The sequence below is a fragment of the Sus scrofa genome, chromosome 1, assembly GCF_054392235.1.
Source record: "Sus scrofa isolate SSC_HxYL_T2T_F1_AM1 chromosome 1, Sscrofa_HxYL_maternal_Yorkshire_Landrace_v2.0, whole genome shotgun sequence".
Lineage (NCBI taxonomy): Eukaryota > Metazoa > Chordata > Mammalia > Artiodactyla > Suidae > Sus > Sus scrofa.
The window spans coordinates 73,680,380-73,696,964 of record NC_139383.1 but is presented as its reverse complement, the minus strand read 5'-3'; the positions used below and the strand labels follow the sequence as shown (position 1 = coordinate 73,696,964).

General features: G+C 42.6%; 1 protein-coding gene and 2 long non-coding RNA genes across 19 annotated transcripts in view; 2 read left to right on the top strand and 1 right to left on the bottom strand.

The window, feature by feature from the left end:
- Positions 1-12,930, top strand: part of LOC110260430 (uncharacterized) — a 37,108-nt gene extending 24,178 nt beyond the window's left edge. Inside the window, exon 3 of one of the 2 annotated variants that reach the window (XR_002343702.2) lies at positions 12,478-12,930. This is a non-coding gene — a long non-coding RNA (uncharacterized LOC110260430). The remainder of the gene's footprint in view (positions 1-12,477) is intronic. The other variant, XR_002343704.2, reaches the window with a different exon arrangement.
- LOC102159561 (uncharacterized) overlaps positions 1-15,271 on the bottom strand; it is a 28,576-nt gene extending 13,305 nt beyond the window's left edge. Inside the window, exons 1-5 of one of the 7 annotated variants that reach the window (XR_014806972.1) lie at positions 15,243-15,271; positions 13,069-13,178; positions 12,347-12,539; positions 9,493-10,856; positions 5,536-7,113 (exon numbers count right to left, since the gene is read on the bottom strand). This is a non-coding gene — a long non-coding RNA (uncharacterized LOC102159561). Of the gene's footprint in view, positions 1-241; positions 4,119-5,535; positions 7,787-8,831; positions 10,857-12,252; positions 12,540-13,068; positions 13,179-15,075 lie in introns of those variants that run through there. The other 6 variants (XR_002343710.2, XR_014806975.1, XR_014806973.1 and 3 more) reach the window with 6 other exon arrangements.
- A 104-nt stretch (positions 15,272-15,375) lies between these two features.
- PDSS2 (decaprenyl diphosphate synthase subunit 2) overlaps positions 15,376-16,585 on the top strand; it is a 288,051-nt gene continuing 286,841 nt past the window's right edge. For 9 of the 10 annotated variants that reach the window (XR_002336490.2, XR_014815633.1, XR_014815641.1 and 6 more), the window contains exon 1: positions 15,376-15,919. Coding sequence is in view for 5 of the 10 variants with exons in the window: in XM_084976744.1 (XP_084832870.1) it covers positions 15,642-15,919 (278 nt within the window). In the remaining 5 variants the exon portion in view is untranslated. The remainder of the gene's footprint in view (positions 15,920-16,585) is intronic. The other variant, NM_001167653.1, reaches the window with a different exon arrangement.

Below are 16,585 nucleotides of genomic sequence, written 5' to 3'. Positions count from 1 at the left end.
GTTTTTCCCTTTTTTCAACTAAGAAAACCACAGTACTGAGAGTAAATTACATGATTTGCCCAGTTTTGCGCTAATGGTTAATAGCAAAGCTGGGATTCAAATGCAGGCATCTGGCTCTCGTGCTTGATCCCTTAATCACCAAGCTCTGTCACTCTCGACACAGAGTGTCTTGTTGAGTTGTCCTTTGTTTAGACTTGCAAACCAGTCTCTTTTATTTTTAGAAAAATAAAGCAACTCTTACTTCCTTTGACATCAGCATATTTCTTTTATTTTGTTATCCACTTCAGACCTATCACTCCCATCATGGCCGTACCAGCCCTATAATATCCAAACATATTTATTACAGATGTTTGTTTATGGCATGATTTCAAAGAACAGAAAACAACATAGCAAGCTCTTCTGATTGATTTAAACCAGAATACTTTTGAGAAATAGCTCTGACACCATAGCAGTTGACAATGACATCCCTCCTATGTGGGTGTCAGCTGTTGGGAAATGACCTCATATGATTTTTCTTAATCCCACCATCTTCTCAGATGGTCTTTTGAAAAGTCTTTTGCAGAGTTCCCGTCCTGGCATAGCGGAAATGAATCTGACTAGGAACCATGAGGTTGTGGTTTCGATCCCTGGCCTCGCTCAGTGGGTTGAGGATCCAGTGTTGCTGTGAGCTGTAGTGTAGGTTGAGGATGCACTTGGGTCTGGCGTTGCTGTGGCTCTGGCATAGGCCGGTAGCTACAGCTCTGATTAAAACCCTAGCCTGGGAAACTCCATATGCCGCAGGTGCTGCCCTAAAAGGACAAAAGATCTAAAAAAAAAAAAAGAAAAGTCTTTTGCAAATTCTTTTCAGCCTAGCAAGTTAATACCATTGCTTCCATATTTCCAAGATTAATAATGGAATTTCTTTCTCTTTCTCACTCTCATTTCAGACACATTATCTTTATTTGGAAAAAGCAGTTTTTAAAGATCCATTTATCTATGGGCCACATCATAATAGCCTTTGCATATGGTGACTTTCATTTGGGGGACTTTTAATAGCTATTTGTAGACAGGAATTCGTGTGAGTCTACATGGGGCTTCAAAATGACCTATTTAATTGAGTTGGTCCTTGAACTTACGAAAAAAAAGGCTTGACTGAGTTGTTTCAGTAAATTTGTGAAAAGTGACTTTTTTTTAGAATTAGCTGACCATACTGATTTGATTGTTCACCCATAGATACATCCATTCCCAAATGAAACATTTTCTAATTTTAGAAGAAAACTGCATTTTAAGACAGAGGAAATATTTTCAGGTAATTTAGGGGTTATATTTATTACTGTAGGGCAGCAGTTACTGACAAGATGTCTTGACAACTCTATAATTTGAAGTTGCCAGCCTTTATAGATATGGAAAATACAGTATGTCATGATTCCTTTCTACCTGATGGTACCTATATATACATTCTATGCAACAAAAGGAGGATTTTTCTGCATATAGAATTCTGTCACAATTTCTCTAGAACCTTAGGGAATGGAGTCTGACCTATATGTTTCTTTTTTAAAAAAAGAAAGAAGGGAGTTCCCGTCGTGGCGCAGTGGTTAACGAATCCGACTAGGAACCATGAGGTTGCGGGTTCGGTTCCTGCCCTTGCTCAGTGGGTTAACGATCCGGCGTTGCCGTGAGCTGTGGTGTAGGTTGCAGACGCGGCTCGGATCCCGCGTGGCTGTGGCTCTGGCGTAGGCCGGTGGCTGCAGCTCCGATTCAACCCCTAGCCTGGGAACCTCCATATGCCGCGGGAGCGGCCCAAGAAATAGCAACAACAACAACAACAAAAAGACAAAAGACAAAAAAAAAAAAAAAAAAAAAGAAAGAAGGAATGTAGGAAAGAGAGAGAAAGAATAAGAAATAATGGAAACAAACAAACAAAAAAAGGTTATATTTTTTCTAGAATAGTGATTCTCAACCCTGGCTACAAATTAGAATCTCCTGAGGAGTATTTGAAAAATACTGATACCTGGTCCTCAAGTCCAGAGATTTTTGATTCAGTTGGTTGTACTGACTTTCTGGCCTTCAGGAGAAATATTTAAGTGGCCGTGGAGAACTGACTGAACTTATAGTCATGGAGATATTCTCTGATCTGGGCTTCCTGATCTTATCATAAATAAAATACAACTCAAATAACTTCTGAATTTGAATGTGATGATGGAGTGAAGATAGGAATGGAGGATAAAGACCCAGCTTAATCATTCATTATTCACTCCACTGACCAAGTAATATTTATGTGGTGTCTAGTCTTCAGCAGACACAGGGTTGAGAGTGGGTATGTAGTGACAAACAGAACAATTAAAGAAGAACGATATGGTCCTCTCCGAAATCCTCTTCATGGGCCTCCTATTTCAATCTATGTTGATACCAAGATCAAGTGGGTTGGATGGATCAGAGACAGAGATCAAGAGAGAGAGAAAATGAAACGACCATAAGGACAAGATTAGTCTACTAACTAATTTCATTCATGGAATAAAAACATTTTGATACTTAACGGGATCCCCCCAAAGATCATCTACTTTCCTGTTTTTTTTTTTTTTTGTCTTTTTAGGGCCACACCCTCAGCATATGGAGGTTCCCAGGCTAGGGGTCGAATCAGAGCTGTAGCCGCTGGCGTACACCACAGCCACAGCAATGCCAGATCCAAGCCACGTCTGCGACCTACATACACCACAGCTCACGGCAATGCCGGATCATTAACTCACTGAGTGAGGCCAGGGATCAAACCCACAACCTCATGGTTCCTTGTCAGATTCGTTTCTGCTGTGCCCTGACAGGAACTCCTACTTTCCTTTTTTTTCTTCATTTTTAAAAGTTTTATTGAAGTATAGTTGATTTCCAATGTTGTGACAATTTCTGCTGTACAACAAAGTGATTCAGATATATATACACACACATCCATTCTTTTTCAGATTCTTTCCTATATAGATTATCATAGAATATTGGGTAGAGTTCCCTGTGCTATGTAGTTGGTCCTTGTCTGGCAATCATTCCATACCATAGTGTGCATATGCCAATCAATCCATCCCTGCCTCCACCCCCACCTGTCCCCTTTGGTAACCATGAATTTGTTTTCAAAATCTATGAGTCTATTTGTTCTGCAAATAAGTTCATTTGTATCTCATTTTTAGATTCCACATATGAATAATATCATGTTTGTCTTTGACTTCACTTAGTATGATAATCTCTAGACCCATCCATGTTGCTGCAAATGGCATTATTTCATTCTTTTTATAGCTGAGAAAAATTCCACTGCATACTTTTGTTTTACGGGTGACTAATTTTAAATGCAGAGGGTTAATAACTAGCCATGATCACACAGTGATTCAAGACAGAGCTGTAGAACTCAGATTGCTAGCCATTTTTAATGTTGTCTATGTTCAAGTAAAAATCTTCCAGGAGATTTTTTTTCTTTTTCTTTTTTTTTTAGTTCCTAAAAGAAATGGTCTCCTGGAAAAAAGCCTTTGTAAAAGAAAAGGACCAAGTTCTCCCATTGAGCTAATCCTAGTGTGAAATTAACTAGCAGTATTGCTAGTCAATTTGATATTGCTGCCCAGTAGGGAGAGAAACTAGGGAAAAAAAAGATAGTGTTGGTCCATTTCCTCTCTAATTACAGTTGTTAAGGTCAGATGCTCAGAACATTAGAACATGTCGAAGTTGCTGTTGTGGCTGAGCAAAAAACGAATCCGACTAGTATCCATGAGGATGCAGGTTCGATCCCTGGCCTTGTTCAACGGGTTAAGGTTCTGGCATTGTCGTGAGCTGTAGTGTAGGTCGCAGACATGACTCAGATCTGGTGTTGCTGTGGCTGTGGTGTAGGTCGGCGGCTACAGCTCCAATTCGACCCCTAGCCTGGGAACCTCCATATGCTGAGGGTGTGGCCCTAAAAAAACAAAACAAAACAAAAAAATAGGTGTCAAGAAAGTACTACTGCGGACATGGAGAGGATTTTTTTTGTCGTTGTTAACTTTTTTTGGCTGCCCCATGGCATAGGGAGTTCCCAGGCTAGGGATCAGATCTGAGCCACAGCTGCATCCCAGCACTCCCAAGAGGCCACCAAACCCATTGCGCCACAGCTGGAACTCAGGATTTGAGACCTAAACATTAAACAAAAAGGACAATTACAATGAAGAATCATACTTATATATACTTCCCCACCTTATCTTGGAAAGCTAATCTGTAAAATGTTAAGAACATTCAGTGATGTGGGATATATGCAGATTCCTATTGTAATGAGAGTCCAGTTTATACCAATTTGTTGGAAATTTTAAGAAGGCTGACAATATCAAATGTTTAGAGGGAAGGATCAACAGGATCTCTTGTAAGTGGCTGGTGGAAATGCAAATTAGAAAAGCCCCTTGGAAGTTCCCATTATGGCTCAGTGGTTAACAAATCCAACTAGGAACCATGAGGTTTCGGGTTCTATCCCTGGCCTCGTTCAGTGGATTAAGGATCCGGCATTGCTGTGAGCAGACACTGCTCGGATCCTGAGTTGCTGTGGCATAGGCTGGCAGCTACAGCTCCGATTAGACCTCTAGCCTGGGAACCTCCATATGCCACAGGTACGGAAAGAAAAGCCCCTTGGGAAAGCTGTTTGGCATTATCTATGAAAGTTGAATATTTACATACCCTCTAACCCAGTAATTTTAATATTAGATGTAAACTCTTAACTTGTGAACCTGGAGGGATTTGTAAACCTCTTCCTGGGCAACGCTGTTGTAATAGGAAAAAAAAAATCTGGAAGCAATCCAAATGTCCATTGACAGGAGAAGGGATGAAGCGTGAGTGGTCTGTTCACCCAGTGGTATTACACAGCAGTCAACACAAATGAACTGCCACTATAAACATCAATTGGGTAAATCTCAGAAAAATAATGTTGAGTAAATTAAAAAGGTCACAGAAAATTACATTCATCATGGAACCTCCGTTTGAAGCTAAAAATAACAACTAAATAATATACCTTTTAGGATATGTAATATATAGGATTAAACTATGATTTAAAAAAAATCATGGTATGCCACAGGTGTGGCCAATAAAATAAAATAAAATAAGGGGATGATAAATACAAGATTTAGGATAAAGATAACCTTGGATTAAGGAGGTAAGGAGAATGGGGTGGAGGAGGGCCACACAGTCAGAAGTAAGCGGCTGTCAATATTCTAGTTCCTGTGCTGGTGATGGGTTTACTACATGTATTATATTATATGAAGATTAATAGATAAATAGATAATTGTGTTAGGTTTTTCGGTGTTTTGTTTGTTTGTTTTTTGCTTTTTAGGGCCGCACTTGTGGCAGGTGGGCATGTGGCAGGCTAGGGGTCTAATCAGAGCTGCAGCTGCTGGCCTATGCCACAGCCACAGCAATGCAGGATCTGAGCCACATCTGCAGCCTATATCACAGCTCATGGCAAAGCTGGATCCCCAACCACTGACAGAGGCCAGAGATCAAACCCACATCCTTATGGATACCAGTTGGGTTCACTCATCCTGCTGAGTCACAACAGGAACTCCTGTATTAGTTTTTTATTGTAGTGTAACAAGTTTGCCTATAACTTAGCAACTAAATATTTATTTCACAGTTTCCTGGGTGCATTTATTTCACATAGTTTCTGGGTGCATCTTAGCTGGGTGATTTGGCTCAGGGTCTGTCATGAGGTTACAGTAAAGCTGTGAGTCAAGGTTGTGGTCCCTGAAAGAACTGGAGGGTCTGTTTCGAAGATGGCTCATTCACATGGCTCTTGGCATAAGGCTCAGTTCCTCCACACATGGACCTCTTCACAGGACTGCTTATGACATGGCTTTCCCCCACCAGAGCAAGGGGAAAGAGAGAGAGAGAGAAAGAGAGAGAAGCAAGAGAGAGCCCACGGTGGAAGCTACAGTGTCTTTCATAGAACTAATATTGAATGAACAGATCATTTCTTTTGCCGGATGCTACTGATCACACATACCAACCCCGAGACAAGGTGGTAGGGGACAATACAGGGTATGACTATTAGGATACCAATATTGTGATGGCTGCTTATCACAATAAGAAAACAAAAAAGAACAATTTATGAACCAATGGTGAAAGTGTGTTAAGTAATTATGTATCCAGCATATATATAAATAGCTCATACAACTCAACATCAAAACAATACTCAGCAGAAAAATGAATAGAAATTTTTCTTTTCTTTTTATCTTTCCTTCTTTTTTTTGGGGGGGGGGGTCTTTTTAGGGTTGCACCCTCAGCATATGGAAGTTCCCGGCCTAGGGGTCGAATTGGAGCTATAGCTGCTGGCCTACGCCACAACCACAGCATCACTGGGTCTAAGCCTAAGGTACAGGTGACCTACACTACAGCTCATGGCAATGCTGGATCCTTAATCCACTGAGAGAGGCCAGGGATCAAACCCGTGTCCTCATGGATACTAGCTGGGTTTGTTACTTCTGAGCCACAGTGGGAACTCCTGGATAGACATTTTCAAAAGAGGCAATACCTATGGCCAACAGGCACATAAAAAGATGCTCAACATCACTAATTATTAGGGAAATGTAAATCAAAGCCACAAAGAGATATCATCTCATACCTGTCAGAATGGCTATCATCAAAAAGAGCACAAATAACAAAGACTGGTGAGAATTGGAGAAAAGGGAACATTTGTACATACACTGTTGGTGGGAATACAAATTGGTGCAGCCACTGTATAAAACAATATGGAAGTTTTTCAAAAAACTAAAAATGCAATTACCATATGACCCAGCAATTCTATTCCATGGTATATATCAAAACAAACAAATTAACAGATACAACAAACCGAAACACAATTTGAAAAGATACAGGCACCTCAATGTTCAAAGCAGCATTATTTACAATTGCCAAATATGGAAGTAACCTAAGTGTCCATTAAAAAATGAATGGAGGAGTTCCTGTCATGGCTCAGTGGTTAACGAATCTGACTAGGAACCATGAGGTTGCCGGTTCGATCCCTGCCCTTGCTCAGTGGGTTGGGGATCTGGCATTGCCGTGAGTTGTGGTGTAGGTCACAGATGCAGCTCGGATCCTGCATTGCTGTGGCTCTGGCGTAGGCCGGTGGCTACAGCTCTGATTGGACTCCTAGCCTGGGAACCTCCATGTGCCGCAGAAGCGGCCCAAAGAAATAGCAAAAAGACAAAAAAAAAAAAAAAAAATGGATAAGGAAGATATGGTATTTACATACAATGGAATACCACTCGGGCATAAAAAAGAATGAAATTTTTCCATTTGCATCAACATGGGTGGACTTGGAGGGCATTAAGCTAAGTGTAATAAATCACAGAGAGCAAGGCAAATACTGTATGATATCACTTATATGTGGAATCTGAAAAATACACCAAACTAGTGATTATAATAAAAAAAGAAGCGGGAATTTCCCTTGTGCCACAGCTGGTTAAGGATCTAGCATTTTCACTGCAGTAGCTCGGGTCAATGTTGTGGTGTAGGTTTGAACCCCAGCCTGGAAACTTCCATATGCTGTGGGCACAGTGCCCCCTCCCCTCAAAAAAGAAGCAGACTCACAGTTATAGAGAACAAACTAGTGGTTACCTGTGTGGAGAGGCAAGGGGGAGGGACAAGTTGGAGGTAGGGGAATAAGAGGTACAAACCATAAGGTATAAAATAAGCTACAAGGTTATATTCTACAACATGGGGAATATAGCTAATACTTTTATAACAACTACAAATGGAGTATAACCTTTAAAAATTGTGAGTCACGGAGTTCCTGTCGTGGCTCAGTGGTTAACGAATCTGACTAGGAACCATGAGGTTGCCGGTTCCATCTCTGCCCTTGCTCAGTGGGTTAAGGATCCAGTGTTGCCATGAGCTGTGGTGTAGGTTGCAGACGCGGCTGGGATCCCGTGTTGCTGTGGCTCTGGCGTAGGCTGGCAGCTGCAGCTCTGATTGGACCCCTAGCCTGGGAACCTCCATATGCCTCGGGAGTGGCCCAAGAAATGGCAAAAGGACAAAAAAAAAAAAAAATTGTGAATCACTATATTGTATACCTGTAACTTACATAGTGTTACACAGCAACTTCAATAAAAAGAATACTATATAAATGGAGTCACATAGAAAAAGAAAAAAATGAAGCAATTATATGTATTTAAGGCTGATGATAGGATACAGGAAAAGTAATGAGATGACTTTAATTCTAGCTCAACCACTTTCCAGCTTTATGATTTTAGGGAATTCATTTGACTTCCTTCCATTTATAAAAATGGGATGAGTATATTTGTCTCTTTAAATTTTTATTATGCAAACATTCAATCATATACAAAATGGTATTGAATAATAAATACCATATAGTCATCATCCTGAATCAACAACTTTCTAGATTTTAGCATACTTATTTTTTTCTCCTCTTGGAGTGTTTTACAGCAAATTCCTGATAATGGGTTATTCTATCCCTATATACTTTAGTATGCATTGCTTAAAAATATGGATGTTTTCTTAGAGACTCACACATAAAATTAACAATAATTCCTTTGCAATATATATCAAAACTGTAACTTAGATTTCTTTTCTTTTTTTTTTCTTTTCTTTTTAGGGCTGCACCTGTGGCATATGGAAGTTCCCAGGCTAGGGGTCACATCAGAGCCCCAGCTGCAGGCCTGCACCACACCCATAGCAACGCCAGATATGAGCTGCATCTGTGACCTATGCTGCAGATTGCAGCATTGCAGATCCTTAACCCACTGAGTGAGGCCAGGGATCGAATCCGCACCCTCATAGATACTAGCTGGCTTCTTAACCCGCTAAACCACAATGGGAATGCCTCCGATTTTTTTAAATGCTTCAAAACTTATTTTTTATTTTTTACTTTTTTTTGCCATTTCTTGGGCCACTCCCGAGGCATATGGAGGTTCTCAGGCTAGGGGTTGAATGGGAGCTGTAGTCACCGGTCTACACCACAGCCACAGCAACGCAGGGATCCGAGCCGCGTCTGCGACCTACACCACAGCTCACAGCAATGCTGGATTCTTAACCCACTGAGCAAAAGCAAGGCCAGGGATCGAACCCATAACCTCATGGCTCCTAGTCGGATTCATTAACCACTGAGCTACAACAAGAATTCCCTATTCAGTACCATCTTACACCCTTGTCTTACTGGCTTGTAGAATGTCTTACAGGCTGTTTGCTTCCTTGTGAAGTCATTTCACTTGCTCAGCTCCCTTCTTTGTATCTAGAAAATTGGAAATTAGACCTGCAAGCTTGATGAGATGATGATGATGATGATGATGGTGGTGATTATTATTATCGTCTTGTCTTTTTAGGACCACACCCACGGCATATGGAGGTTCCCAGGCTAGGGGTCTAATCAGAGTTGTAGCCGCCGGCCTACACCACAGCTACAGCAATGCTGGATCCGAGCCACGTCTGCAACCTACACCACAGCTTGTGGCAACGCCAGATCCTTGACCCACTGAGCGAGGCCAGGGATTGAACCTGCAACCTCATGGCTCCTAGTTGGATTCGTTTCCGCCGTGCCACAACGGGAATTCCTTTGAGAGATTATTTTTTATTTTAAATTTTTTGACTGCAGTGTGCAGAGGCTTGATGTGGGATCTCAGTTCCCAGGCCAAGCATTGAGCCTGAGCTGTAGTGATGAAAGTGCTGAATCCTAACCACTAGACCACCAGGGAACTCTCAAAGATTTAGATTCAACTGTTTTGGCAAGAATATTTCCTAGGTATCTTTGTGTACTTCATCACGCAGCACACCAAGAGGTGTATCTGTATGGCTTCCCCACTCCTAGTGATGCTGAGACTGGTTAGTGGTTGCAGGTGGTATTGGCCTAAGGCCTTCACTGCAAAATTCCCTGCCAGCCTCTCATCTATTGAGAGGTTGTTGCCTGAATTGGAACTACAATATGGTGATTTCCTATTTCTATCCTCTACTCCCCCTTCTACTAAATGGAATTGTGTCATAAACCTTCCCTCAAGTAGCTTGAGCTATTTGGTTACCACCTTAGAAGAGGCACTTGTTCCCAGCTTCACGTCCTCCCAGCCTGTCTCCTACTATAGCCATTGCTGAAGCAATCTGTCTCCTACAGATATAACATGATAGCACCTCTCCTCACATGCACTGCATACACCTCACATTCTGCCCCCCCAAGTTCCTCTGACTCCCTGAGGGTGGGACAACCGCTAGCACTTACATTTGACAGCTTAGAAGTGTGAGGGGGCTAAGGTCTTAAGGGGGAAATTTGGACCCATGGGAGATGGAGCCTGGTAGATAACTGCTCCTCTCTTTCAATAAGCTGACACTTCTGAAGAATATTCTACACAGCAACTCAAGGAGTCCTAGCAGCCTCAAGGCCAACAGTGATGACTAACTCAAGAACACCCTTGTATTGACTTTCCCTGTTTCACCCTCCTAGTCATCTATGGCTGTTTCCTGAGGTCACTGTCCAAAATAAACTACCTAAAAGTAAGCCCTTGTCTCACGTTCAGCTTTCAAGGGGGTAAGCCAGGCTAAGACACCACTATTCATAGAGGAAAGGCAGGATAAATGCTCAATTCCTTCATTATATTACAAATAAAGTATTGCCCTAGTTATGTTCAATAATGAAATCAAGGATTTATATGTCATCAACGAATTTCAATCAGTTGTAGTTGTCTCATTCTTTTCGGATGCTCAGATTGTCCCCTTTTCAGCCAGTGGAAGCTCCTTTATGCTGATCCTTTTTTCCCTTTGAACTGTCCCATTAGACTTTAGACTTTAATAGCTTCCTTGATTTCTGGCACCACAGGTTGTCCCAGGATCTTCATGCACGTTTCTAGCCCCAGGCCTGACATCTGCCATTCCTCCAAAGAACTTCTTTCCTTTTAATGGGAAATGATGTATTGAAAGTATGACATAAATGCTAATGGCACTTATTGGTACACAATCATCATTACTTCCAGGACTTTTCAAGGGGTAAAGAAATTAAATGTCACCTTCTTCTTCAATAAATGTAAAACTTTTTTTTTTTTGGTCTTTTTAGGGCTGCACCCACAGAATATGTAAGTTCCCAGGCTAGGGGTCAAATCAAAGCTGCAGCTGCCAGCCTACACCACAGCCACAGCAAAAGGTGATCCAAGCCGTGTCTGCAACCTACCCCACAGCTCACAGCAATGCCAGATGGGGCCAGAGACTGAACTGTGTCCCTGTGGATACCAGTCAGGCTTATTACTGCTGAGCCACAACAGTAACTCCAATGTAAAACTTTTCTTGTTAGGATATAAGAAACATTTTTTAAAAGGAAAGATCTTTAAGTTCATACTATTTCCAATTCAATTCAACCTTTTTTTTTTTTTTTCTCTTTTGCTGCACTAATTGCATATGGAAGTGCCCAGGCCAGGGAGTGAATCTGAGTTACAGCTGTGACCTGAGCCACAGCAGCAGTATAGCAGGATCCTTAACCCATTGCGACACAGTGGGAATTTCCTCCAATTCACTTTAATCTTACATGGATTCTACTTACTCTGAAAATCATTCCTAACAACTACTGAATGAAATTGCACAATGTGTTTCCTTGTATGGGTTCACCCCAGTTTTTTCAACTTTGTGGCCTTCTTGTGGTTCTCTGGTTTGTTTCCAATCTTTTGCAAATGATAGCAAATAATACTGCAATACATACTACTGCAATGAATAACCTTGTGCATAAGTCCTTTTGTACTTTAGGAAGGACTTCTAGAATTGGAATTCTGGGTCAAATGTATATGTAATTACTTAACAGTACATAAATGTAATGTAATTTTGCTAGGGATTATCAAATTCCCTTCCATAGGTCCTGTTTTTACACAGCAATTTATATATATATATTTTTTTTGGGGGGGGGTGTTTTTTTGTCTTTATAGGGCCACACTGAAAGAATATGGAGGTTCCCAGGCTAGGAGGCTAATTGGAGCTATAGCTACTGGCCTACGCCACAGCCACTGCAATACCAGATCCAAGCTTTGTCTGAGGCCTACACCACAGCTCACGGCAACGCCAGATCCTCAACCCACTGAGCAAGGCCAGGGATCGAGCCCACAACCTCATGGTTCCTAGTCAGATTTGTTTCCGCTGTGCCATGACGGGATCTCAACAATTGATGTTCTCATTGGCAAAATGTAGCATCCCTGTTCTCTAGCCTGCCAGCTCAGTAGGTGGTCAAACTTTTGGATTTTTGCTAATCTCATTACTTGCCTCCTTTTATTGTTCTGCCCCAAGGTATACTGCCATGCTTTCATCTACTTTTGGAAGAACTCTCTTAAAATAAACAATAGGTGATTGTGTAAAGGATCAAAGAAGGAGGGTGGCCACGGTGTCCCTATCTATTTCCACTCACCTCATCATGGAAATGCCAAAGTCCAAAGCATACACCATCCTTGTTAAGACCTTGTATTTCCAAAGACCAGTTCAGATTTCTAGCCAAAGAAAAGGACATCAAATATGACCTCACTTTTTTTTTCCCCTAAGGCCAGCAGAAGGCAGAGAAGACAGTAAATGAAGTCCAGTGGCACTTGACCGGCTTCAGGATCCTGAAAAAAGTGAAGCAGGAACTGTGACCATCTTTTGTCAGCTTGCTGACTTCAGAACAACCCCAGTCCCAGGGAGAAGGTGTCCCTGTTTGAGGCTGGAGGTTTCCACAGGTTGGAGAGTGACCACTCTAACCTTCAGGGTTGCCCACACCGAGGACCTCTTCTTTTGCTACTTTCTAGGAGTAAATGTCATGTATGGAAATTTTCTTTCAGCATCTCCCACTTTCCTATATTCTCATGGGTGATTTTGCCACCCACCCCTCATCCCTGACCCAGGGGACTTTTGACTATGTTCTTGGATAAACCTGGCCATCACACTTAGAGAGGGGTACTGCTGACATCTGGTGAGGTGAGTAGAGGCCAGGGATGCTGCAAAACATCTTACCATGCACAGGACAACCTTCACCTCCCCCCTACCTCCCATACCAAAGGGTTATCTGGTCCAAATGGCATTAATGCCAAGGTAAGGAACCCTGCTGTAGTCTTTCTTTGTGCACACATTCCCAGACATCCTCAAAATGACTCTTACCAGTGGCAGAGGAAGGGCAGAACCACAGACACTCCTTGTCTTTGTACCTTCAAAAGTCACTAGCAATTCAAAACTCTCTTTAGCCAGCCTCTAAGGAGTTATGTATTTATCTGAAAGATTAAATAATATACTATTTTAACCTTCTAAAAACCAATTATCACTAGGTATAATGCAACCTTTTAACCATAAGAATAAAGGAAAGGGTTGATTATTTAAAGTAAATGGGACCAAAAGTCCCATGAATAATCAAAAACTTGGTTAATAGAGTATGACCAGAGAATAATGCACTTGGCTTCTGTGGAGAAATTAAAGTACATGCTGTGAATTGGTATTAAGGAAATTACATGAAAAGTTAGTCTTAAAGTACCATGATTCTGAAGAAACAGCCTCAGGAGGACAATATATCACATTGTCTGTCTCCCCTCATTTTTCATGACCTTTTTCACCTTGGATAACCCAGAAGCTCAGGCCTTGGAACTTTTTGGAATTTTAAGTTATCTCACTGTCCATATTTATTTTCATTTGGAACAGACCTGAATTTTATTGCCGGGAGTGTGTTATCTCTTTCACAGGAATTGTTTTTGAACTTCGGCTTGCCTTATTTATTTAGCAGGCATAGACTGTTTAATACTTATGAGCATAATTCACTTCATCTAAAATGTAGTAATGTACCCCTGAAAGGCTATGCTTAGACAGAATTTTTGGAAATAAAATTGGATTCTTAAATCACAAGGAAATTTTTCCATTCAAAGCGAGTCTGAGGCAAAAACTTTTTAGAGAAAAAGCATCTTTTGTGCAAAATGAATACTCTTTAATTTGCCTGTTTTTTTGTTTTTGTTTTTTGTTTTACTTTTTAGCGCCATACTCGTGGCATATGGAGGTTCCCAGGCTAGGGCTCTAATTGGAGCTGTAGCCACAGGGCTATGCCAGAGCCACAGCAATGCCAGATCCAAGCTGCATCTGCAAACTACACCATAGCTTATGGCAGCGCCGGATCCTTAACCCACTGAGCGAGGCCAGGGATCGAACCTGAAAACTTGTGGTTCCTAGTTGGATTCGTTTCTGCTGAGCCATGACGGAAACTCCTAATCTGCCTGTTTTTAAGTTAACTTTTTAAAAATGTAGCCCAAGTCTAGGCCAGTATTACACAAGATGCTAATTTAAAAAAATATAAATCATGAATTTGAAAGTATTTTGGAAGTTAAGGAGGTTTACAAGCTTTGTTTTTAGTATGTAAAACTTGGTAATATACCTTTATTATCAACAAGGGTTTGTTAGCGTGTTTTGGGTGATGAGAAAAGGGGCAGGATGCTAGACATACCTGATAAAAGAATAGGTGGCATTATAGAACCACAATGACAACAATGAAAAGAATGCTCGATAACCTGTTACTTACAGACACAGTAAAGTGTCATGGATTCAGAAACCAAGTTGCCTGGGTTTATTTTCCTGCCTAGTGTGGCCCTAAGCAATTTACAGACTTGGCTGTGCCTCAGTTTCCTCATATGGAACATGGAGAATACGAATATTATTTACTTAATGAGGATTCAATGAGCTAATACATGAGCTATAAGTGGAAAGCACTTGAGTCAGTGATTTCTTGGGATCCTCGATGGGACCCTGAGTTTCCTTCTAGAAGTGCCTCTCCGCACCCCTGTGGGAGGCACCCCTGGTTGTGCCTGAGCTGTAACTCAGTGAAGAGGCCAGACCAGGAATGAGGGCAGACCCTGGGAAAAACAAGTCCAAAAAAAACACGCTTTCTGCCAGGCCACGCCACCTTTCGTAGACTGGAGCTAAGGGCACTGAGAGCTCACCCCACGGTCCCCTCCCGTGCCCTGCCAGGAGCGGTGGCCCTCAGCTCCTAAGCCTCACTGCCAAGACCTGACAGTGGACAGCAACGAGAGGTTTCCCAGAGGAGCTGTCACCTCAGCCGGAGCCCTTCCTTCTAGGGCTGGGGGGCCGCGAAAACACACTTAGTGGACACCGATCCTCGATCATGACACACACATTTACGCGTTCCCACTCTGTGCTGGCCGCTGGAAATCCTCCGAATCAGACTCGGCCCGATTCCAAGGGCTGGGACATTAATTGGCGCCCACCCCCGACAACCCTGCCACTCTCTGTCCCCACACGCCCGGACGAGAAGGTGGGAGGAGCTAAGGCTTTCACCCTACCTCGCCTTCCGGAGCTCCCTTCCAAAACCCCGCCCCTTGGGGGCGTTCGCGGCTGCGCCGTAAAGTAGGGAAAAATTCTTTGCTGCAGAACCGCTCGCCTCCGTCTTTACGGCAAGCCGCATTTCACGCGGCCAATATGGCGTTCCCCATTTAGGTAGCGTCTACCCTAGATGGCCGTGGGCAGTGCTGAGTTGGGAGTGTTTTCTCTCTCTAACCCGGGCTGCAGAAAGCTGCATTTAAAGTTCTGCACCTGGTCACTGCTTCAGAAACCCACTTTTCTCTGAGAGTCAAGAATCGCCGCTTCCTTTTAGTTCCTGCAGGTTACTCATCTGCCCCTGACTTGTTCACTGCTCCACCTCCGGACACTCTCAAGTCCCTGACACCCCCAGACTCAAAACTATGAGTCTTCGGCAGCTGCTCAAGCGATTGCCCTACTTCGGGGCCTCGGGTCCCCCGCGTCGCCCCCTCGACACCATTTCCTCGGTGGTCTCCTGGCGTGGTCAGTCCTCCAGGTCTCCAGCCCACTGGAACCAAGTGGTGTCAGAGGCTGAGAAGATCGTGGGCTATCCCACGTCCTTCATGAGCCTCCGCTGCCTGCTGAGCGACGAGCTCAGCAACATCGCTATGCAGGTGCGGAAGCTGGTGGGAACTCAGCACCCTCTGCTTACCACAGCCAGGTGAGCTACTCCCTCTCGCCCCGACACGCTTGCACCCACTCGAGTCATTTCTCCTGCGTCTCTCAGACTGGTTCCCTGCCTATCTTTTTACCCTTTCCTTTTCTTAGCGCTCCAAAAGATTCGATCTTGTGTCTTCTCTGGTCCACTCACCTTGACGTACTAATTCAAAGACCACGTGCGCTTTTCGCGTTTTTGCTTCTTATCTGTTGAAGGTGAAGATGCCCTAGTGATTTGTGGAGAAATCGAGTAGGGATGTGGGTTTGAGTAACTTCCTAGAAATGGCCTTTTAAGAGTGGGATAGATTTATTTTCGGTTACACATTATTCAAGAGGTCACTGTAGAAAGAATGGGGAGGGGGAGATAGGCCGAAGGAAGGAAGGTAACTGCAGCGTTTGTCTCAGGCGTGAATTGGGAATTTGTCCAGTAGTAGTCCTTTTCCCCTTGGGATTTGTACATTTATTCTCGACTGCTACTGTGAAACCTGCAATTAGAACTTTAAGGACCACAACTTTTGCTTCCATTAAAAAAAAACTCCTTTTTATTTATAATTTTAAACATACTGAATAGTTGCAAGAATAAAAATAGTACAGAGAACACACTTATATACCCTTTAGTCAGATTCACCTATGATGTAAGTATACTATTCTCATGTATATGTAAGCCGAA